The sequence below is a fragment of the Notamacropus eugenii genome, chromosome 5 (genome assembly GCF_028372415.1).
Source record: "Notamacropus eugenii isolate mMacEug1 chromosome 5, mMacEug1.pri_v2, whole genome shotgun sequence".
NCBI classification, from domain to species: Eukaryota; Metazoa; Chordata; class Mammalia; order Diprotodontia; family Macropodidae; genus Notamacropus; species Notamacropus eugenii.
Window position 1 is genome coordinate 107126744 of NC_092876.1, and position 23776 is coordinate 107150519.

Below are 23776 nucleotides of genomic sequence, written 5' to 3' on the forward strand. Positions count from 1 at the left end.
AATTATAAGGAAGAATTCACAAGTAATTAGAACCATAGAACTGTAGCAGAAAAGTAAATGGTTGATAAGGAATATTTAATAAATAAGATTTAATGTTTATGTAAGTTTTAAACATATTTTAGGGACTAAAAGATTCCTCATTAGTATTCTTTGCTGTCCTATTTTTAGCCAAGCTGAATTTTTAATGCAGCTTAACTTTATTATTGAGTAACAAAAGAAGCTTATTTGATTTGATTTGCATTCCAGCCTTGGTATTTCCAATTACTTTCAGTAGTATTAGACTTAGGATCATAGGATTTTAGAGTTCAAAGGAACATCTTAGAGATCATGTAGGCCAACCTCCTGACTTTATAGGCTAGGAAAATTGGTCTAGAGAGATGAAATCAATTTCATACAGATTGTAAATGAACAAAGTCTGGATTAAAATCCAGTCTTCTGGCTCCAAATCCAGAGCCCTTTCTGCCACTCCATGCTGCTAACTAGTCTTGGTTATGTGAACCTAAAGAGATTCCCAGTAGGCTAGCATCATAAGAAAAGCCCTGCTGTTATATTTTACTGATGTGCACTTGGATTTAATTTAATCTGGTATTTCATGTACCGTATACTGAAGTTCTATAGCCTGTATTGATTTGCTGCATTTCTCTTGGACAATCAGTAGTCCTCTTGTAGCTTACCCTCCATTGGAAGCTGGAAAAAGTAAACCAGAATGAGGTGTATCAAGAACCTGACATCACAAAGGGGAAAAGCAACATGGAACTTGAGAACGTCACCTAGAATGGGAGTTATCACTACACAGTTATCAGGACAGAAATACTCATGAGCAACTGAATCAAATTCGTCATTAAAATGAGAATTTTTCCCCTAAAATCACCATTTGGACATGATAAATGTTTACCGTTCTGGTATAAAATCATAAGCTACAAGATCATGTATATAATTACCTATATATACATGTGAAATATCATTAGAATTTGAGAATGATGATGATTATGTACCAAGCACTGTGCTAAACTTTGGGGATACAAAGAAAGGTAAGAGAACACTGTCCCTGCCCTCATGGATCCCATTCTAGTTGTACAGACAACACATCAGTAACTACATATATGCAAAATAAAGGCACAAACAGCCCAAGAAATTAAAAAGGCCCTTTGCGAAAAGTAGAATTTGAGCTGAGTCTTGAAAGAAGCCAAAAGGTGGAAGTGAGGAGGAAAGCATGGGGGACAGCCAGTGTGGGGGCCAAAGTTGTATGGGAAGAACAGGAGGTAAGCCAGTACCTGGCTGGGAGAGTGGGCGAGAAAGTAAAGGGTGAAATGCCTGGAAAGACTGTGAATGACTTTAGAGACAGAAGACTTTACATGGAATCATGAAAGTAACGGAACCAGTGGAGTCTACTGAGTAAAGAGGTGACAGAGTCAGACTTGAACTTTGGGAAAATTGTTTTGGTCACTGATTGAAAGGTGATTTGGAGTGGGGAGAGAGCTGTTGTGGTAGTCTAGGTAAGATGTGAAGAGGGTGTGAGGGAAAAGGAGGGCACGTATACGAGAAATGTTGTGAAGATAGAAGATTTTACCACAAATTGAATATGAGGCGAGTAAATAAAGAGTTGGAAATGATGCCAAGAGGGTGATTCTTGGTAACTGGGTGGGTGATGGTGCCCTGGACAGTCATAGGGAGGAAAGATGATGAATTCTGCAGGAAGACTGAGAAAAGACTGTAAGATTTGGCAGTTAAGAGGTGACTGATAACTCTGGAGAAGGCGGTTTCAGTTGAATGATCAGGTTGGAAGCCAAACTGTTTAATGTTTATGAATGAGAGAAGTAGAGACACTTAATGTAGATGGCTTTCTCAAGGAGTGTAGCGGAGAAGACGAGGAAGGATATAATATGATAGATAATGCGGATGGTTAGATGAGTGTTTTAGAGATAGTAGAGACATAGGCATGTTTATAGGCAGTGGAAAAGGACCTAATAGTTAGGGAGAGATTGAAGATTAAAGAACTTGAAGATGACAATAGAGACAATCTGCTAAAGAAAACTGGAAGGTATGAGATCCAGGGTCCCTGTCGAAAAGTTGACCATAAAGGAGAAGAGCCAACTCTTCCTCAGGGACAGGAGTGAAGAGAATATATATACATGAGTGACAGTACCAAGATATGACTAAAAACCTATCTATTCCATGTTCTGCTTTAGTAAATAACTATTCTTTGACTTGCAGTGGCTGTGTTAATTTCCAGTCTCCCTTTGAGTCTTTATGTCTTTTAGACTAAAGATTTGAAGTTATTACGGTTGGATGCTGGCTGCAAGTTACAATGTGATGAGGTGCTTATCCCCAACCCACAAGCAACTGGAGAGAATTTCTTTCTGTCCTTGGAAATCTGGAATAGCCTGCTCAGTGAACCCCCCCAGAACAGACTGGAAATTTCAACATAGTCTTGAAACTGCCTTATTCCTTCAGAGATTCCTCAAAACAGAAACTAATTCAAGCCAAAAAAAAAAAAATTCCCCATATAAAGCTTTACCTCCAAAGCATTAATGAGGACCTCACAGGAAAAAATAGTAGGTCTTTGGATGTCCAACATACATAGCAGTGCTAGAACAAGTATTTAAATAAGAGTCAATATGTCATAATTTTCAACTTGGAATGAAAGTTCAGAATACTATAACTGAAATGATTCATTTTTTTGTATTTGCTTAAAATATTAAACTTGTGGATTGTGACATGAGCCCGCCTTTTCCCGTGTCCCCAAGAAAAGTTTTTCATTAGGTATTTATTAAGGTCTAAGGATATTTAGAATAAGAAGGCTTTGGAATTTTTGCTAGTTTTAAGATGTATGCTTTCTAATTAAATTCTGCAAGGTGCACAGGACAGGGTATTTAACTAATGAGTTCATTGAGAGGATTATGGCAGATTAGAATTATTAAAATATTTAATTTAAATTAGAATACAGCTGAGGTATGGGTAGAGAACAGGAAAAATTCTCTTTCATTCCATTATATGGTATTCTGTAAGTTATTTCAGTAGTAACATAGAACTACATGCACAGACCAATTTATACTAAGAACTCTCATAAAGCTACTTAGCCTTAAGTGGTCACAATTATTTTATTTTAAAAATATTCTCATTTCCATACATGTTTATGCTATAGAAATTCTTGCATTTTAATTATAATTGATCTTTCCTAAAACTAGTTAAAAATCAGGAAAACTGCCTTGTGAAATGCATTTTTAAATAGCACAAAACAGTCTTATTTCTATATATTTACCTCTGCCTGACATTTTAATATTGCCTATGTAATAGTCATCATTTCTATCATCTATTCCCTTCTCTCTCTTCCTGCTACCACCATCAAGTAAAGCCTTTATTACAACCTACATCCATTCCTGTGCCCCCTCGTCTGCCTGCTGTACAGCAATAGTCTTTGTGGTGGAGAAGAAATAGCATCGCTTTAGAGGTCCTGGATCTCCACCTTACCTCTGCACCTTATTAGCTTTATGACCATGGGCAATTCGCTCCCCATTTTAGGGTCTTGGTGTCCTCAGCCGAGAGTCCTGGACTAAAGATTCCCTTCGAAACCCCTGAGATTGCACCTATCCTCTTAATAGTTTTTCCTCTCTCCACACTACTGCTCAATCCTTCCTTCATATCATTGCTAGACTTCTTCCTTATTTATTGCTAGTCCTTATTTGCTCAAATAATTGTAGTGAATCTATTGATTACCGAGTCAAGTTCCATTAAACTATTCTCCATCCCCTAAGCACCCCTTACAGTTTTCCATTTCTATTTCTTTTTTTACATTTCCTATATCAGAAATATCCTTCACCCTGAATTAGCCTTTTGAGCTCCTGCCTATCCTGTAAGGCCCTACTCAGATACTACTTCCTCTGTGCTACCACCCCAGCATCTCTGCAGTCAGGAATGTCTCCCTCTCCTACCCCTACATCCATTTAACTTTTCACTTGGGTTTACATATCTCTCTTGTGCGCTATAAGCTTCATGAATGTCTCATCTAAATTTCATATCTCCCCTAGGGCACAGCGTAGTGATTCATACAATCTGTGTACCTTATAAATGTTCACTGAATTGAATGGGATTAAAGAAGTCATGTATGATAATCATAGATTAAAGGTAGGGACTAAACCAGATATTTCACTGGTACAGACATCTGTTGGGTGAGGAAATCCCCGCAACTGCCTCATCTTAGTACTCTTGCTACGGTTTGTAGCCTTAGTCTAGAGCACCAAGAGATTAGCTCACTTGCCTGGGTAACTAGCAGTAGATATCAGATTTGAAATTGAACCCAGGTCTTCTGGTTTGAATTCTGTTTTCTATCTATGCTATTGTGCTACACTACCTCCTATAGACAGAAAACAATGATATAATTTGGAAAAATATGTTATTTTACCTAGTTTACATTTGATTTGTGTTTGTTTGTGATTTTCCCAATGAAATATTTTTCCTATAAATAAAACAGTATAATTTTAAACCCCTAGATCTTTCTAACTTTTAAATTTTTTATTAATTCCCTGCAGACCACATAAAATATTATAATTTGCTCCATGATATTAGGTGGTAATATAAAAGGATTTAAAACATTCTGTAATTTTTGAAGTTGCTAATTAGTGAGATGATCAGTTTGGGAAGGACAAAAGAATGTGTATAGAATGTATCAAATTCAATAATTTTTTTTTCCTGTGCATTCTCTTTCTAGGACTTATTAACAAGACACAAAGTGTTGGTGGCAGAATTCTTAGAACAAAATTATGACACTGTGAGTATAGATTGCTTTTAAATCTTTAAAATTTATTTTATGTATATTCTAGTGACAAAAGCGCATTTTCTTTTCTCAGTAGACTCCTGAGACCCAGCAACTAGTATTACGGACTTGTCCCTGACTTTTTAGATACCATAGTGACTTGGTCCTGGCCCAGTACCCAACTTGTACCCCAAACTTTTTAAATCTCATCATCTTGAAAGCAAATTCAGAAGCAGCTTTAGATGAAATCAAGAATATGGAAAGTCACACCCTCTTTGGGATATCGTGGGATAGATGGTAGATTAAGAGTCAGAGTACTTTGGGTCAAATTCTAGTTCTGCTGTTTATCATCTGTATGACTTAAATTCTCTAGGTCCCGGTTTTCTTATATGTAAGTGGAACTGAGTGGCCTCTGAGGTCCAAGTCTATGATCCCATGACCCTGTCTCTACTTTAAAGGCTGCAGGTATTTTTCAGTGCTTCAGGAATGTAGACTGGAAGATTAGTGTGGATATTACTTTCACCAGTGCAGAGGGCAACCCTTCTGAAACTTAGCGAATTGTTTTTGGAAGTTTCTTTGGGTTGGAAAAATTCATCGCCCTTTGGCCAACCTGGTGACGACTCCCTCTGAGCCTGGCTTGACTAGTCCTTGTACCAAAGGTATCTGATCTATTTCTGGACCCAGACTTAAAACTTTTCCAGCGGGGTAAAATTTGCCAGGATTTGTGCTTCCCTTGAATAGCCTTTGAGAACCCATTGTTAAATTCATCATTCTTTGAATCTGAAACTAAAATTAATTTCTGTTTTGAGTTTCTATAATAAATTATTTTTTATCAAAAATATCATGAGATCTGACTTTTGCAAAACAGTGTGACAGAGATCTGTCATATTTAATTGCTTTTCCTGTTAAGTAGTTAGTTTTATGAGCCCTATCTGTCAAACAGTACTATTGCTGATAAATTAATACTGTAATTATATCTTAAAAAAATATGGAGTAACACATGAGCCAAATCTGTAGTACTGATTATACCTATCTCTACTATAATAATAAAATATAATCACAATTCATGTTTGGTTCATGTTCTAAGGTTTATAAAGCACTTTGCTCAAAACATCTTGGAGGAAGACCTTAGATAACTATGTTCCATGCAAGTTCCTTAAGTGCAGATGTGGTATACAGTTGTCAGAGACAAAATACTTTAAATATTCAGTAGTTGACTCACTTAATAATTTTATAGAAGGGACAGCTTCTCTCCTAGAGATTGGCATATGGGTCACTTTTTCAAACATAAGGAATATAAGCATATCAAATTATGCTTTAATACACAGATAGGCTAAAAGAAAAAATACAATATCAATTGACCAGAAACTCTGACTCCAGATTGACTGGTATTTGTGCTCTCTTTTTATCTCTGTGTATGTACCTGTGTTTATAAACACACACACACACACACACACACGCACACACACATGCACATATATATACATTATATTTGTCTACATGTATGTATGTGTATTTATCGATATTCTGGTAATTCTATATAATATTATTAAATTAAAAGTATTAAAAAGAGTTTGGGGAAATTACATTAAATATCTTTCCTTCCTTCCCTGTCTCTCTCTCTTGCTTTTCACTTCCTTTTATTCTTAGAGCATCTATTCAGTTGAACACAATAAATCTCACATGTGACTATATATTGCTTTGTATAGTGGTTTCATTTATCTAACTTATCTTCCTAACTATATGAATCTCCCCAAGCCCCAGAACATCCCAGAACAGTGATCTAGGACACTCATCACCACCAAGAGGCAGCCTGCATCCTTCCCTTACCCCTTTCCCTACCTATCCAGGCCAGCATGGCTCAGAGCCCACAGTCCAGGACTGTTCACATGGCCTAAATGTGATGGAAGTCTTCAGCTCTCTACCTTCCAGTGAGATCCAGGCCTTACCATCTGCCTTGCGTCTTATCATCAGCAAGCATTTATTAAGCACTTATTGTGTGCCAGACACTAAATTATGCACTGGACCCTGGAGAGGCCCTGATACAGAGTCATCTAACCTACTGAAATAGCTTAAGGACCAATTGACCTTGCCATCTGCCCAGGGGTATGTTGGTAAAAGTTTAACAAGTTATCTGGGGGGAAAATGTACACATGGCACACTTTTAAGTTTAATTTATATTATTAACATTTTCTCCATCACTTTCTTAGACAATCAACAAAACAATAAATTAAGCCATGATTTTGTAACATTTACTGATTCCCAAGGGGAAATGATGACACTGAAAATTTAATAGTCAACTTTGACAATAGTCAAAATTTAATAGTCAAGCTGTCTCCAGCAAATCCCTGTTTGCCCTTTGATGCATCCTTAGGATTTCTGGCCTTTTCCATCTATCCTGTAGCTGAATTTTTTTTTTAGTGTTGTCCTCCACATTTAGAATGTGAGCTCTTTGAGGGAGGAGCTGTCTATATTTTTCTAACTGTATCCCCAGTGCTTAGCGCAGTACGTTGCATGTAGTAAGTGCCAAATAAGTTCTTTTCATTCAGTCATTCAGGGACAGAGGCTGCCTTTAGCTTCTCTTGTATTCTTCACAATGTGTTGGACATTGGGACTTTAAAAAACACCATTATAGCTAGCACATAATAACTTTCTGTCATCATTCTCCTAGTTCCCAGTAAGACCTTCACATGCTCCGTAAAGCTGCAAAACTTAAAATAGAGCAGTAAGAGCCACTTCCACCAAGACTACCTTAGAATTATCAAAGCTCCTAGGGCTGTAGATCTTCCTTCACTGCCTTGGAAAATTGGTCACCTCCTCCCCACCCAAGTGTCCTGGGTTTGTGATATCAAAGTCCTCCTTCAGCCGGTGGAAAGAGATGCCTAGATGGGAAGCTGTCAGCAGCAGTGTCTGCGGTTGCGATGAGTGCTGCCTCCTCTCTGGGCAGCAAGGTTAAAGCTGTCAGCAGCAGGCTCAGGTGGTGTATGATCCTTCTCCGGGGTCTCCGCCTCCTGCGTCTCCGCCGTCTCCGACATCGGTTCCCACCTACGGATCCTTCTAATGGGAATCCACGCATGACCTTTTCCTGTGGAGACACAAACATACCCTCGACCCCATATTAGTATCTTAAAATGTCTCATAGCTGGAGTAGTATGTGAGCCTTTTGAGACAGCTGTATCAAGCTCTGATTGTATTAGGCCTCTTGATCTTAGCTCTGATTGTATTAGGCCTCTTAATCTTAGCTCTGATTGTATTAGGCGACCTTTTCCCCTTCTTTGTTTAGCGAGGATCGCCTTTAAGGTAAAATTGATAAGAATGCATAGCGGCTGTTTATTTTGGTATAGCTGCTGCCAGGTACTCACAAATGCTTGATTAACATCTGTAAGGAACCTGAATTTCCCGGATTTTTTCTTTATAACAAACACAGGAGCATTCCAGGGTGCTAATTGCTCCTTAACCAGTATTTGTAATGCCTGGAGTTTTTCTGGAGTCAGGGGCCACTGCTCCACCCAAATCGGGGTGTCTGACTTCCAATTCAAGGGTGGGGACTCCAGTGCAGCAGCAATGGCCCTTACTAAAAATTTGATAACCTCATCCCGAGGCGGCTAATAGCCATTCCAGCAATCAAGACATAATCGGCGGCCAAGTACTGTAATTGATTTCCTGTAGCCTCAAACTGCCCTGTTCCTGTAAATTGCTGATAAGCCTGGGGGGCCTGAGCCCCTAGCCCACTGGTAGTGCTCTTTACCCTCTGAGAAAATTCTGATACCCAAATCACATTTTGCCCAGGGGTAAGGCAGGCTCTAGCTAAGCTCTTCCAGTCGTTAGGAGTCAGAACGAACTGACCACTGAGAGTTTCAAGCATGGCTATGACAAAGGGTGAATTAGGGCCGTGCTTGGTACAAGCCTCTTTAAGAGTCGCCACTCTCTTCCACTCTATGGGTATGTGGCTCCTTCGAACTCCACCGGGGACACTGGGGTCCGCTATTTCTAACACAGGAAATGTCCCTACATCTTCTCCATTCTCTATAGCCTTTCTTATTCCTTTTTCCAAACTGGACTGTGGCCCTGGACTGTCTGACCAATGGAGCAGGTTATAAGGAGGCGCGGAGGGAAGGCACGGCGTATTCTCCCCTGCCTCGCCTTTCCCATCCGCTAGATGGAGCTCCGAGTCTATTTTTTCTTTACGCTCCTTAACTTTCCGCTTAACTTTCTGCTTGCCTGGACTCTCCGTCCCTCCCGTGTTCTCCCCTCCCCTCTCTCCGCTTCCACTCTCATTCCAATCCTGCCCTGGCCTCTCCGGCCCTTCCAGCAGGCTTTTACTTACACCGAATATCAGGAAATCTAAATCCTCCAGCTCCCCAGGGTATTGTTGCTCATGAGCAGTCATTTGCTCTCCGACTGCTCCCCATTTTTCTCTTGATATTCCTGCCTGCTTGAGCCAAGGAGAAACTTTCCAAATCCTTTTACAAAATTCTCGGAGGTCATCTAACTCTATTGTGACCCCCGCCTTCCTGCATTCCCTGTGAAGTTTCTCAGCCCAGACCTCCTGTTCCTCTGGCTTTATTACTGGCAATAGATTCCCCATCTCCGCCCTTTTCCCAGGGGTTTGGGAAGCTTCTCTCCACTTTCTCTCCTTCCGAATCTAGGATTCGGGACTCGCTTCTTTCACAGCCCCTTCCGGGTGTACCCCAAAAGCACCCAGGATTATCTGCACTCCCAATCCCTGTTGGGGCGCCAACTGCCAGGCCTAGAGGCCTGTATTGGGCTACCCGAGTCTTTCTTACCTGTCCCAGGTCTTCGGTTGGCCAAACCGGATAAACGTATGAGAGAAAGGACGTTCCAGAGTCGAACAGGGGTTGAGCTTTATTTCAGGGTCTAGTTACAAGTGCAGGGGGTGGGTCTCCTTAGGAGGAAGAGGGGGAGATTTCCTAAGGAGGCTAAGATCTTAAGGGCTTGGAAGTAGAAGTACAAGCGGGGAGAAAGGGGGAGGGGAGAGAGAAGAGAAAAGAAACGGAGCCTACTTTTCTCTTTGGCTCCTCACGTGCTAAGAGAGCTTTCAGGCTTCCTCAATCCTACTTAACCTTCAGCCACACAGTTTGCATCTAAATACCGTGCTGTTAGGTAACTAGGTGTGCTCCAATCCGGGACGACCTCGAGGGCAGGGAGACTCCACCCATCACGTATCTCCCGGGGAGAGGCGGAAATACCCGAGCTAGCCGAGCTAGCTCAGTCTGACCTTCTCGAACCCCCACTGTTCATGGAGGGCCTCGTAAGACTCTAAGATTTAGAAGTCCCACTTTTACCTGCCCGAGACCGTCCACACGGAATTGAGCTTCCAATCCCAACATTGGTCCTGTTGGCACACTGTTTTAAGTTATTTGGTCTCCTGAATGGCAAGGAACCACAGGCAGGAATTACAACTATCCCCAAACCATCCCAAATGACCATCCTGATAATACGGTATACTTAATATCTGTCCTTAGATAAAGATATTTTGGAATGACTAATTTGCCACAATTCATACTTTTCAAAAATGACTAATAATTGTGGATTACACAGGAATGAAGCAAAGTATTGCCAGCTTCTTTGCAATAGTATAGAACATGAATACACTCTTTATTTATACTGGATATTTTCTTAAATGAATTTTTAGGATGACTAGCATTTGTTCCATTTTTCTAACCTCTTTATAGGGCTGAAGAAGCAGTTAGGTCATTGAATCACTTTGAATGACTTGAATCTCCCTATTTCCCAATTTCCTTTTATGTAAAATGAAATTGATGGAATTCCATGTGTAAATCCCCTATTAAGATTTAGTGATTAGAGCATTTGTGCCTATGTATAATTCACATTTAAATAGTGTTTTGAGGGTTTCAAATGTTTTAAATATGTGTGTCTTACTTGAACCTCTTAAAGATTCTGAGGGATACTATTAGCCTCATTTTACCAAGAAAAGAATAGACTGCAAACGGTTCAGTGATGTGTCCATCTACTACTCAGGGTCAGAATTGCACTCATTCTACTCCTTAACATTCATTTTCTTTTTTAATAGATTTTTGAAGACTATGAAAAGTTGCTTCTGTCTGAGAATTATGTGACTAAGAGACAATCTTTAAAGGTAAAAACATTTTTCAGTATGTCTCTGTATTTTGAGGTTTTTCTACATTACTACTGTGTTTGGTATGTAGTTCAACAAAGAAAATAATCTTATTAAATCTATTCCTTTCATAAAAGTGTTAGGTGTTGATCTGAATACATATAAACACCATCAAGGTCAGACATACTATGTTTTTAGTTATTAAGGTAGCATATCTCCTGAATTTATATAAAATGCTTATCAGGTCTTACCTTATTAACTGTCAAACTCTTATCAGCTATCAAATCTCTAATTCAGATTCTTACTCCAAAGTTTTTTCCAGCAAATGGCTGTGGAATAATGGGCAACTCCTTGAAAAGGTCCTTCATGTCATCAATGTGGTCATCACTTAGTCATTAAAAACCTGACAGTTGCCAAATGAAGAAAGCTGGCAGCCAGTTTTAAACTAACCAAGATTGGTTTAAAATGCAAGTTGATTTGTAAATCTTAGAGAGAGTGATGGTGGAAGATTATGAACAATATTTTGCTCCATAAGATAGACAAGCAGTGAAGCATAACATAAGTTTAAGGAACGTTAGTGACTCAGATGAGCAAAGTCATTTCACAAGGATAGGAGGAGAACAGAAGAGAGATAGAAAAGGTCTAGAAGGCTTTGTATAACACACCTTCTTCACTATAAAGGAAAATGGAGCCACCACACTTAGAGGATGATCTGTCTAGAGCTGAAAGGGACTCTAAGGGTCATCAAGTCTTGCCCCCTCATCTTAGAAATTTAGAGAGAGAGATTGCCACAGGTAGCAAGCATCAGGCAGGATTTGATGCTAGGGCTCCTCCAGTCAGCATTCTTAACCCTTGAAATCTAACTTCACATGCCCAGTGGACATAGGGAAAAGCTAGGAAAGGCACTAAGCAGAACACAGGACAAAGGAAAGCAGACAAATTGGATGAAATTTACCTAGAGGAGGTGGAGGCTGGAGGTGACACAATTGTAAAAGCACTGAGGAGTCACTTCATGAAGTATTTGGAGGAGAGAAAGATTTGAAAAGTGTGGGGAGAGATGTTAGATTTGACTGATAGCCCAAAGAAGCATCCTGAGCATGCATGAATGACTCTTGATCTATATACTTGCTGTTCCATCTATATAATCTTTTATAAGAAGCCTCTGTGCAAACCTTGGAGACATTAGTAAGAAACAACAGACTTTTTAAAGCAATATTCCGTGGTGGACATCTTTAATAGGACACAGCTGAGTGAATGATGTAGAAAATGCAATGTTCTACTGAATATATTCTGATGTTTTGCTGATTATAAAGTGTTTGACTCTTTAAAGCAAAATCCACCTTAAAGTCTCTCTTTCAAAATGTCTCACACATATACATCAAAATTATGTTAGATTCTTTAAAAGACATATTAGCAAAGATGCCCTTGTTGGGTAACCCTCTCGTCATTAATATCAAGTGAGACATAGGACAGGGAAATACATTCTCACCAGAGGTATTCACTGTTCTCATGGAGGAAAGTCAGTGCAGAATCGAAGACATTTCCTACAGATGGTAAAGTCCTCTAGTTGCTCCTGTGGGCAGATGATATTATGCTGGTTGCATTAAATGTTAGAACACTGCAGAGCCACCTGGATGAGACTCATGACCACTCAAAACAGTTTGGCCTAACCAAGGAAAGGCTAATTGAGTGAAGAATGCCTTTTGTTCAAATTATGACATTCGTTTAAAAGGACGGCTTGTACAACTGATCAGTGTGTACATGAGTGCGTGTGTGAACATATGTGTCTGTATCATACATTGAAAATCAACAATAAGTTGGCCTATAACTAAAGAGGAAGAAGAGGGACCCTGGATTGCTTTTTGGAAATCAAAAAGTTCCTTCAGTCACCACAAACCTCCCAGAAACAAAGACTCCTATTTTCAATACTAATATTCTACCAGTATTGCTGTATGATGGTAAGTCAAGGTATCAATAGTCTCTGAAAAGTTTTAAATCAATATCATTCAGAGTGTATGAAAGCACATGATGAATATGAGCAGACTGCCTCTCAGAACAATCAGGAATTGTGAAGAGATCCTAGAGTAGAGGCTATCACCAGAGAAATAGAGGAATCAAGAAGAAGATGGTTTAGTGATATAGACAGAGTGAGGGTTACCCAGTGCTTTGCCCATTGGCATCCTCAAAAGGTCAGGAAACTCAAGAAAAGAGCATAGCATCACATTGGGTAAATCTTTGAGGTAAACTTGTGGGAGGGCATGGACAAGAGCCACACAGGGTGGATAGGTATGGATGGATTAGGATCTGTATCATTGTAGCCTGAAACTGATGAGACCACAGATCCATTTTAAATATTTGAAAATAAAGATTATGTTTATTGTTAAAATTACTTTAATTTTGATGTGAGAATTGAAATTTTTCTGTAATGCTACCATGAAAATGCTACCATATCAAGATGTCTTAGAACAGAACTGACAAAAGGAAATAATTTTCAATATACACCTTTTATTTTATTATTTGTTCAATATTTTATTTCAATTATGCACTCCTTTGTGGATCTCAAAAACATATTTTTAGTATAAGTAGATCAGATCTATGGAAAGAGGACTTTTTGGAAGGGGTGGAGTCTGCCAAAATTTGATTTATAAAGTACTAGAAATCCTATCTTAGCGTTATAAATTCAGACATCTCTATACATCTCACCTTTCTTATTTTCAACTGAAGGAAAAAATAAAATGCTACTTGGGAAAGGTATATGGAGTGGAAAATGTGGATCTCATTTTATAACTTGAAATGTCCACATTAGCAAATGAGAAACTTATAAGACATGCTTGTAAAGATCATTTTTCATTGTGTTCAGTTTTATAATTATAAACTTTTCAGTTAACCAGATAATTCTGGTAACCAGAACATTACATTCCCTGAACAGCATAGGAAACCAAATGGCTTTCAACACGACCTCCATTCTCACATCAGTTATTAGGATTATGAGAAGCTATATGCTGGATGTCCTGAAGAGCCATCAGGCCTTGGAGTCAGGAGGACTGGGTACAGTACTGCCTCAGATGCACCCTAACTTTGTAACCACGGGCAAGTCATATATCTTCTCAGGGTCCCAGGCAACAAAGATTACAGACAAATTGCATCAAGGTGGAGAGGGAGTTTCTATACCCAGAATTCCCCACCTTGGTATAATCACAGTTTCAGACCAAGCTTTAGGATTATATCTTTCACAGTTAATGAGGCTGTGGGTGGTAGCCAACACCCGCCATCCCTGCTCCTGGGAATGCTGAGGCTGGAGAGCTGCTTGACCTTGAGAATTCTGTGGTGAAGTATGGCTGCAACTCTTTGGAACTGGAACAAGTCAGACTTTTATGCTGATCAGCAATGGAAAGGGCCTGTGAATGACTGATGTACTGGGCAAGATAGGGAGACCCAGGAAAGAGAGAGAGGAGGGAAGGAGGAAGGGAGGGAAGGAAGGAAGGCAGGAAGCAAGGAAGGAAGGAAGGAGGGAAGGAAGCAGGGAAGAAAGGAAGGAAGTAGGGAAGGACGGAAGGGGAAGGAAGGAAGGAGGGAAGGAAGCAGGGAAGGAAGGAAGGAGGGAAGGAAGGAAGGAAGGGGAAGGAAGGAAGGAAGGGATGGAGGAAGGAAGGAAAGAAGGGAAGAAGGAAGGAAAGAAGGGAAGAAAGAAGGAAGGAAGGAGATTCTGAAAAATAATCTATCCTTAAGTGTTAAAGACCCCTCAATTATAAAGTGAAGGGAGTTAGACTGCAAGTGTTTGTTTTAGGGTCAGAGGTCCTAGGTTCAAATCCCACCTCTTCTGCTTATTATCTATATGGCCTTGGGGAAGTTACCTAACCTCCTTGGGCCTCTGTTCCCTCATGTATAAAATGAGGAGGCTGCACTGGATGGCCTCTTAGGTGTCTTCCAGACCTAAATCTATGATCCTTTCTGTAGATAACCTGACCTCAAAGATTTCATCTCTAAAGTTCTAAGCATTCTATGAATTCTGAGTAACTTTCTTAGAAAATTAGCTCTGCCTTGTAAACAAATTTGTAAAAAAAACAAAAAATACCTGGTAACCCACCCCTGAAAACTATTTTTCAATGACTCAGATAAAACCACTCTTTCCTCTTTGCCTTACCTGTGCCTGGTAGCTAACAGACACTTAGTGAATTGCAGAGCATGCAGAAGGAGACCATGAGACAAGGTTATGAGGTTAGAGCCAACAGTAGAACAAGCTTTGTTTCTTAGTCAGTCATTCAGCAACATTTATTGAACTCCCTCCTCATGTGCTGAGCACTTTAAAAGGGTATAATTAGTTCCCTATGTCATAAAGGCTGTGAAAGACAGAACTGCAGAGAGAAACAAAGTCTTCCTGCAGAGTTCATGGGAGAATTTGACCCTGTGGTGGAGAACAGGTGATTGAACTACTTGGCTCTTGTTGCACTGGGGAATAAACTCTCAGGCCTTCTAAGTACTACCAACTATTCTCTGCTACTGTCCCCAAAATAGAGAATTAATGTAGCCATGAAGATAATAGCTATTTACCAAAGAAAAAGTCATTCTCCAAACTTGCTGAATATCCAGTCGAGAAGAGATGACTCATTAAGTGCTCAATGAGTAATTATGATAAGAACTTACATCTATAGTACTTTCATTTAGCACTTGAAGGTTTACGTTGCACATTCTTACCAACAACCCTGTGAGGCAGTTAGTATAAATATTATTATTCCCATTTTGAAGGTGAAGAAATTGAAGTTTGGGGTTAAGTGACTTGCCCAAGGTTTATATAATTAAGCACAGGAGCAAGAATTCAAACCTATATCACTCCTGACTCAAAGTTCAGTGCTCTTTCCAATACCAAAAGCTATTACAATACTCTTGCCACTCACAAAGGATGTGTTCTCCAACTCCCATCCCAAAGCCCTCATCAAGTTCTAAGTCTTCTTTGGACTCCTCAAGTGTGGAGTTACCTTAGGTTCTCCTGGCTTCCAGATGGAAGAGGTCAACCCCACTTCACTCTCCACCATGTCTTTCCAAAATCTTTTCCTTCAGCACCACAAAGTGGGGTTGGCCTCTTCCATCTTCTTTCTTGAGCTGGAAGCCAAGGCTGCTAGAAGCAACTCAACACTTGAAGAGCTGAAGCTTGATGAGTCCAAAGGAGGCTGAAGGAGGCTGGAGTTCTTCCAATCTCACCAGCACTGCTCAGCCACTCACAGAGGGCAAGTCATTCATCTCCACCAGTGAGGAGAGAGTCTCATGCCAGTGGGCCTTAGGACAAGGGTTAAATATAGGTCATGTCAGCAATTAACACTGAAAAGATTTCCCCAATATCTCTTTCTCCTGGTAGTTGAGGAAACAGAGGAATGAGTGGATTTATCTCAGCACACACTAAGGGGACTGGGCTAAATTGAAACTGGGGAAAGTTTAAGACATCACAATCTTACAAACTCCTCCTGATGTCTTAACTCAGATGGTAGTCACTTCTAGCAATGATTTTCATTAGCATGCTGACTGCTCCCAGGGTCTTAATTTTTTTCTAAGCAATCAAAATCTGTATGTGTGACCCTCCCAGTTCCCATCCTGATACTTTATACATGGGGCAGAACTAAGCATATAGTTCCCTTACAATTTTAGGGTTAGATAGAGAAAGAAAGGGTGGGATGAGCAGTGTGTGTGTATCATGACTCCTTGATTCCTTCTGCATTTTTCCCTCTCTTGAAAACCCAGCTTTGATTCCTTACCTCTTAATATTCCCAGTGATAAATTCCTAGTCAAACTTTGATTATATCAGGATTTCTCCTTTTTCAATCTTTCTCCTAAGACTTTCCCAAATGTCCATAATTCTAAAATTATCTTTACTTTTGTATACCTTAATGTACTTACTCCTTGCTTGATATATTTGCTTCATTCAGGATATTTAAGCTGTAGTATCATAAACTAGGGGATGATTAGGGTTGAGATATCAGGAGGAATTTGTAAGGCTGTGAAGTTTTAAATTTTCCTCAATTCCAATTTAGCCCACTTTCCTTAGTCCAGTGAGACGTCTACCCAATCACCTGTCTCCTCATCCACCAGGCAGAAGTGATACTGGGGAAATTCTTTCAGTGTTAACTATTGACTAGACCTCTATGTACCTCTGTATATTAGAATAGGTAACAAGGAAAGGAAATCTAAGAATTCAGAATTTTTTAACCTAAAAGGTTTTTTAATAACCCTTATTCATGCCCAATCATATTCTAAACCATTAAAAACTATTTTCTTTCCAGCAGAGATTTCTAGTGCTACTATATTTAAATAGTTAAAAGAAAAATGAATGTATGCATCTGTAAAAATAGAACTGACTCATTAATTGAGTTCTTTTGAGTAAAAAAGTCTTCTTGGGAGTTTTCCTTTTTAAAATGAGAATTAATAGTAATCTCAGTTTTGACAAGATGACTGATTTTATATTTGGTTTCTGTGACAAACTACATTACATGAAGATACTCCAAAGTTTTAGGAAATAAGAGAGATTAGAGTGTTAAGCTGTGAAAATGTCCACAATTGCTTGTAAATTACATATTACCTTAAGAGAGGGGTAGCTTTCTTATTCCATATTAGCTGGATGCCAAATGCTAACTTTTCTTAGTCATACTCTAAATGTTACTTAGCCTTTCCTGGTAGTTAGATTTTTGGTATCATTAAAATATAATTAAAATATCTATATTCCATTTTAATATCTCCATGGGAGAGTCTAGGGTATATTTATTATTTTTCTTTCTCCTTAGGCTTGGCTTTTAATTTCTAATAATCTCAACTCAAACCAAGTTTAGGGTTTCCCCCCTACTTTTGTTCTACCTTATACTTCAAAAAGTTTTTGCAAATAATTTTACTACATGCTCTTATTTAAAGCAGTAGATGAAAAATTTTCTAATGACTTCCTTAGCCATAGTATGCAGTATAACGTCTGTTAATTATTGTAGGTATAAATTAAAATTGAATGGCCTTCTGCCAAACAAAAATGCAATTGTTCAAAAAATCATGTAATTAGATTAACAGAGGTCAGTTTAGGTAAGCATGGATACTTAGGCATCCTGGCTTAACCAAGATTGAATTAAGTTCATTCTAATAGTAATAAATTCAGAAAGTAATCATAGATTTTGCTATATAAATAATAATAGCTTACATTTGTATCATGCTTTGAGTTTTGCAAAGCCCTTTACATTCATTGTAATAATGATTGTTATATAATTCTTGATATTTATATAGCAAACTTTTAAGCTGAAAACATAATATAGACAATAACATCAAAGTCATACATAAACAGAAAGGATATGGGCTAGTCATGTAGAAACCAAGAAAAAAGATGACTCGGCTGAGCACTATATTGGTAGCCTTGTGATATTAAATGAACCCGAGGAAGGTCCCCAGTAGATTGAGTGGATCCTTCCTCTATAAAGAATTTATGAAAAGAAATGGATAAAAATTTCAAGGAATCAATTGCAATCAGTACTGATATAGAGAATACCTGCCCAAATCATACCTCATATCTGTCTTAACATGTAGCATGTCTATGGTTTGCAAAGAACTCTGAACATATCCTAGACCTACAAATGAGAAAACATATGTTCAAACTAGGTGAAGAAATTTACTCATGGTCACATAGGTAGTCACATAGGCAGAATCTGAACCAAAGGCTAGATCTTCCCTCTCCAATTCTAGGTCTCTTTCTACATCTCACATCAACCTTCCTGATAAAATTCAGGGTTCTTGAAAACTACCTTATGCTTTCCTCTTCTTACCACCTGTAATACATAGCTCCTCTATTGTATGTGCTATAGTTATGCTGGTAAATAGCTGATGTCTAACAATGATTGGCATTTTGCACGGTGTAATGAACATTTTTATGCATTAACCGACCTTCGTCCTGGCATCTGTTACTAGTTAATGGACAAAAATAAGTTTAGAGAGAGCAGAGTGAGCATAGGAATCTCAAACTCAGCACATACAGAACTGAAATCATTCTATTTCTATCCAAACCCTTCCTTTCTCCCCACTTCCCTGGGGTTTTTTTCCCCAGGGTCCCACCCTTCTTACAGTCACCCAGGTTTGCAACTTCTGTGTCATCCTCAGCTCCTCATGATCTCTCATCCCACAGATACTATCGGCTACTATATCTTGTCTTTTCTGTGACACATCTCTTGAACCTATCCCCCTTCTCACCACTCACCCAGCCATCACCTTCATTCATCCTCATCACCCTTCACCTGGACTTTTTCAATAGCCTCCAGTAGTTTTCCTGTATGCTGCCTCTCCTTCCAATCCATTTTCCACATAGCTGACATACTGATATTCCTTTTAAAGCCCAGGTCTGACCATTTCACTTTCCCACTGTAGAAGCTTCAGGGACTCCCCTATAGTCTCTAAAATAAAATAAAAATTCCTCTCTCTGTTCAGCACTTAAAGCCCTTCACCATCTAGTTCCAGCCTATCTTTCTAGGCTGATTGATTACATAATACCGTACACTAGCCAAAATGGCCTTCTTAGGGATGTCTATGCACAACATTCCATTCCTGCCTGCATACCTTCACACACACTGTCTTCCATGCTTGGAATAGTCTCTGTTTTTACCTCCATCTCCTGGAACCGCTACCACCCTTCAGGGTCTGAGCAAGTGCCATCTCTTTGGGGAGTTTTTTCATGATTGACTGAGTTGTTAATACACATCCTCCCACACTTTCCTTCTCACAATGCTTTGTAGTTATTTTGTGCAGAACCTGTATTTACTTACCTATGAATACATTGTGTCCCCCTGTAGAAAGGAAGATTCTTTTGGTCAGAAGCTTCCTCGTTCCTTTATTCCCCAACACTTGGCATAGCGCCTAGGGTAACAGCAGAAATGAAAAGAAGAAACAAAGCCTGTAGAGTAAGTGCTGTTTTAAAAAATATCCCAAAAAAACCATGAAAAAAATACAGTGAAGAAAAATTGTTCTAACTTAAAAATGACAAGAGGATTAAAGAGCAAGGCTTTTTAATGAACAAACATGCAAGTGGAGCTTTTACATGTAAGGCAAGATCCAAGGTGCTAAACATAGTGAACACCAACACAGTCCTTGCCTTTGAGGTTCTGATAATCTAATGGAGGGATAATAAGCCATGTGGATACCCAAGCTATGTAGGGAATTAGCACAAACATAAGAGACCAAGGATCCACTGGATAGATGATCAAACTTTGATCATTTGTGTGTATATGTATATGTGTACATCATTTATATATATATATATATATATGTATGTATGTATTATTTGTATATCTGCGGAAGATGTGCAGACTATTAACAGACACATCAGAGATTGCTCCAAATCACTTCAAAGGCCAATCATTACAATTTTAAGATATCATTTCTGGACTACTCAAATGGATGGGTGATATCTTCTATTTTGGAGCTTGTACCAACAATGCAGATTTCAGGCTCTTCATTCCTTCCCATTCTCTCCTTTCTTCCCTAGCCCAATGTCTACTGACATCATGAAATGTACCAGTGGAATGTTCTAGCTACTTATTTGTCAGTCTCTCTCTCTGAACCTAAACCAGTCCATTTTTAACTTCTTAGTATATTTCTATTCCTCTTCTTTCTTGAAGTTCCATACTGATTGGCCAACCATGCACCTCTCCATTGTCCTCTGTGTGATATTCATTTCCCAATTCTTTGGAGATTTACATTCCATGTCTTGCTATCGTACAGCATCAGTAGAATTTTTGTATGAAAATGATTAATCTTTGTTTCCTTAGGAAACTTGGGATTGTTAAAGGAGCTTTACAATTTCCTGAAGACAATCAGATTTGCTCTCTTTTATTCAACTCTAGTTTTACCTCATTGTTATTGTATATTAACTGTCCCCAATTTGCTTACTGATAGATTCTGCAGATCATTCATCCAAATGCTTGTCATGATCTGGACAATAGACATTCTTTATCCACTTAGTGTTCCTTGTGAGTATAGTCAGGCCAAACTTTTCAGTGGTTGAAGGTATCTTCTAGAAGACTCTAAATTATTACAAAGCTTAATGCAACCAGCAGAGTGCCATCCACAAGCAGGAGCATCTGGAAGACCTCATCAAACATAGAGAAATTGATTTCAACCTAGACCTCCCTCACAGTGACAAATACGTTGGCAAGCATATATCTTTCTCTTTTATCCCTCACCTGATGTTTGTGATCAGCAAATCACTGAACAGAATTATTTCTATTGTTTTGTATTTCAAGCATTATTGAATGATATGTGATATATGAATGAGAGACATCTTGTTGGAAAAGAGCCTTTAAAGTGATAGTTTGTTTTACCTAATCAGTTGGAGTGTGTATGTTGACTCTCTAAGGGAACCTTATTTCTCTGTAACAATTAAGTCTCAAATATGATTTGATTTCCTTTTTAGGGAAAAACTAGCCTAATCTATGTGAAGTAGATGTTGCTGCTACCATATGGAAGAAATAACATATACACCTACATATATATATGCAAAGTAATTTTGAGGTAGGAATACTAGCAATTGAATAGATTAAGAAAGGCCCCACGTAGGAAGTTGTACTTGAGCAAGGCTCTGAAGGAAGCTAGGGATTCTAAGAGACATAGATAATGAGGGAGTACATTCTAGGGATGAGAGGTGCTTTGTACAGAGGTGCTGAGACCACATATTAAATGTCGAGGCAAAGGGACTACAAGTAGATCCATTTGACTGAACTTGCAGTAGTCCAGTAAGAGAATATAACGGCTTAAACTAATGTGTGGCTGTGTCTGCAGAAAAAATGGGATGGTCGCTAGAGATGTTAAGGAAGTACAGTCAACAAGGCATGTAAACTGATTGGATGATATGGCTTGATGAAAAGGAAAGAGTCATAAATAATGCCTCGGTTATGAACCTGGGTAACTAGAAAGTTAGTGATACCCTGGACAAAACTTGGGACATTAGGAAGAGGGGTGAAGTTGAAGAGAAAGATAATCTCTCCTTGGTATATGTCCAGTTCAGGATGCCTTTGAGACATTCAGGTGGAAATGTCCATTGAATAGTTGGTGATGCAGGGCTGCAACTCAGGAGAGAGGCTGAGGCTGGTCTATTGATCTGGGCATTATCTACATAGGGATCATAATTGTACCTAATGGCACCAAACAGACTGCCCAGAAAGGATAGAAAGAGAGAAGAGAAGACCTAGGGCAGAGCCTTGGGGGAATATCCATATCTAGGGAACAGAAGACATGGATAATGATCCAGAAAGGAGACCCCAAAGGAGTGACAGCAATGTTGACAGCATGAAAGTAGAATAAAATAAAAATTGTAGCCAAATTGTGGAAGGACTTCAAACAACCACTGAGTTTGCATTTTATCCTTTGAAGGTTTTTCAGCAGGAGGGACATGTTTAGACCTACATTCAAAGAAATATATTTTGGCTGTTGCATGAAGGATGGACCATATTGGGGTGAGACTGGAGGCAGGGAGAAACCAGTGAACATGTTGTTGCAATATTATAGATTGTGAGAGATTGAACTAGGAGACAAAAATGTGAGTGGAGGGGGCATCACGGATATAAGAGATGGAGAAGAAATGTGTGCTGACAATATACCACAGAAACTCTGAGAATTACTTTAAAAAAAAAACAACAGCCAACTAGGATGCCTAATGGATATTCAGAAAAAGTGAAAGAAGACACAAACTCTTCTGACCCATCATACCCACCCCCAATATCAGAGAGAAGATTGAGAAAGAAAATACAACACTGATGAGCAACAGGGAAGAAATAAAAACCATTATTGGAAGAAATAAAGAGCAGAAAATAACTGACAATGAGTGTAACATTTCATTATCGGACTTTAAGAAATCACTTAAGAAATCACAAGCCTGGACAATTTGAGGAATATTAAATGGAAAAAGCAGAGAATATCCATTTTCTCAAGTGCATATAAGTTATTCAGAAACATCTATAACATATTAGGAAAAAGTAATCATTAGGAAGATAAAATGGTAGAAATTTTACATATGTTGTAGAGCTATGATGAAATGAAAGCAGGGCATCTATCTGCACAGATACTAAACATTAATTTCCTTTTAAAAACAGTTCAGTGAAAGTGGAAATCAGAAAAATAACATTCAAAAGATGACAAAATAAACCCATGTCAAAATAGTAAGGATGCAGCCAAAGCTTTTCTCATAGGTCAACTGATACTACTAAGTTAATACATTAACAACAAAGAAGAAGAGAATGAAGTAAATTAAATCTGTATCTAAAAATATTATAAAAAGAATAAATAATATAGAAGAAAGATGAAATTATAAGAGCAGAAATTTTAAAAATTGAAAATGAAAAATAGTTGAACTTTAAGGTTTTGAATACTGTACTAAACTTAATAAGCCATTGAAATCTAATTTTGAAAAGGAGACAAGCAAGTTAATGAAAATTATAAAAGAAAACTAAGAAAATAAATGCAAATTAAAATGTTTTAAGTTGGGGAAAATTTGTTTCTACCATTTTAGTGGAAGAACCAAAGCTAATAATTAATGAGTTGAATGAATTATCAGTAAAGCAATAAGAAAAATATCTGATGCTATTAAAGGAAGCATAAAAGTCATTGATAAATTTAAAAATTGATTAAAAATGAAAACTATGAACAGAAGGATTTTTCCTTAATATGGTGGATAAAAAGATGGTCTTGAAATTCAGAACTGACATTGAATACAATAGAGAAACACTAGAAATGTTGCCCTTAAAAGAGGAACAAAACAAGGGTGATCCACCATTGATCACTTTGATTTCATTGATGAGGTTAGCAATGTTAGCAATCAGAAGACATTAGACAGAAATTTGAAGGTGACCTGAGATTATAAATAGAAATTTAAATATTTATAGATGTTTTGCCAAGAGAAAGCAGATTTGATAGGAAATTTA

At 38.4% G+C, this 23776-nt stretch overlaps 1 protein-coding gene across 2 annotated transcripts in view; it reads left to right on the plus strand.

Annotated features, from left to right (window-relative positions):
* Positions 1–23776, plus strand: part of CAB39L (calcium binding protein 39 like) — a 149804-nt gene that overhangs the window by 110399 nt on the left and 15629 nt on the right. For both annotated transcript variants that reach the window (XM_072610527.1, XM_072610528.1), the window contains 2 exons: positions 4709–4768; positions 10809–10874. In XM_072610527.1, coding sequence (XP_072466628.1) covers positions 4709–4768; positions 10809–10874 — 126 coding nt within the window. The remainder of the gene's footprint in view (positions 1–4708; positions 4769–10808; positions 10875–23776) is intronic.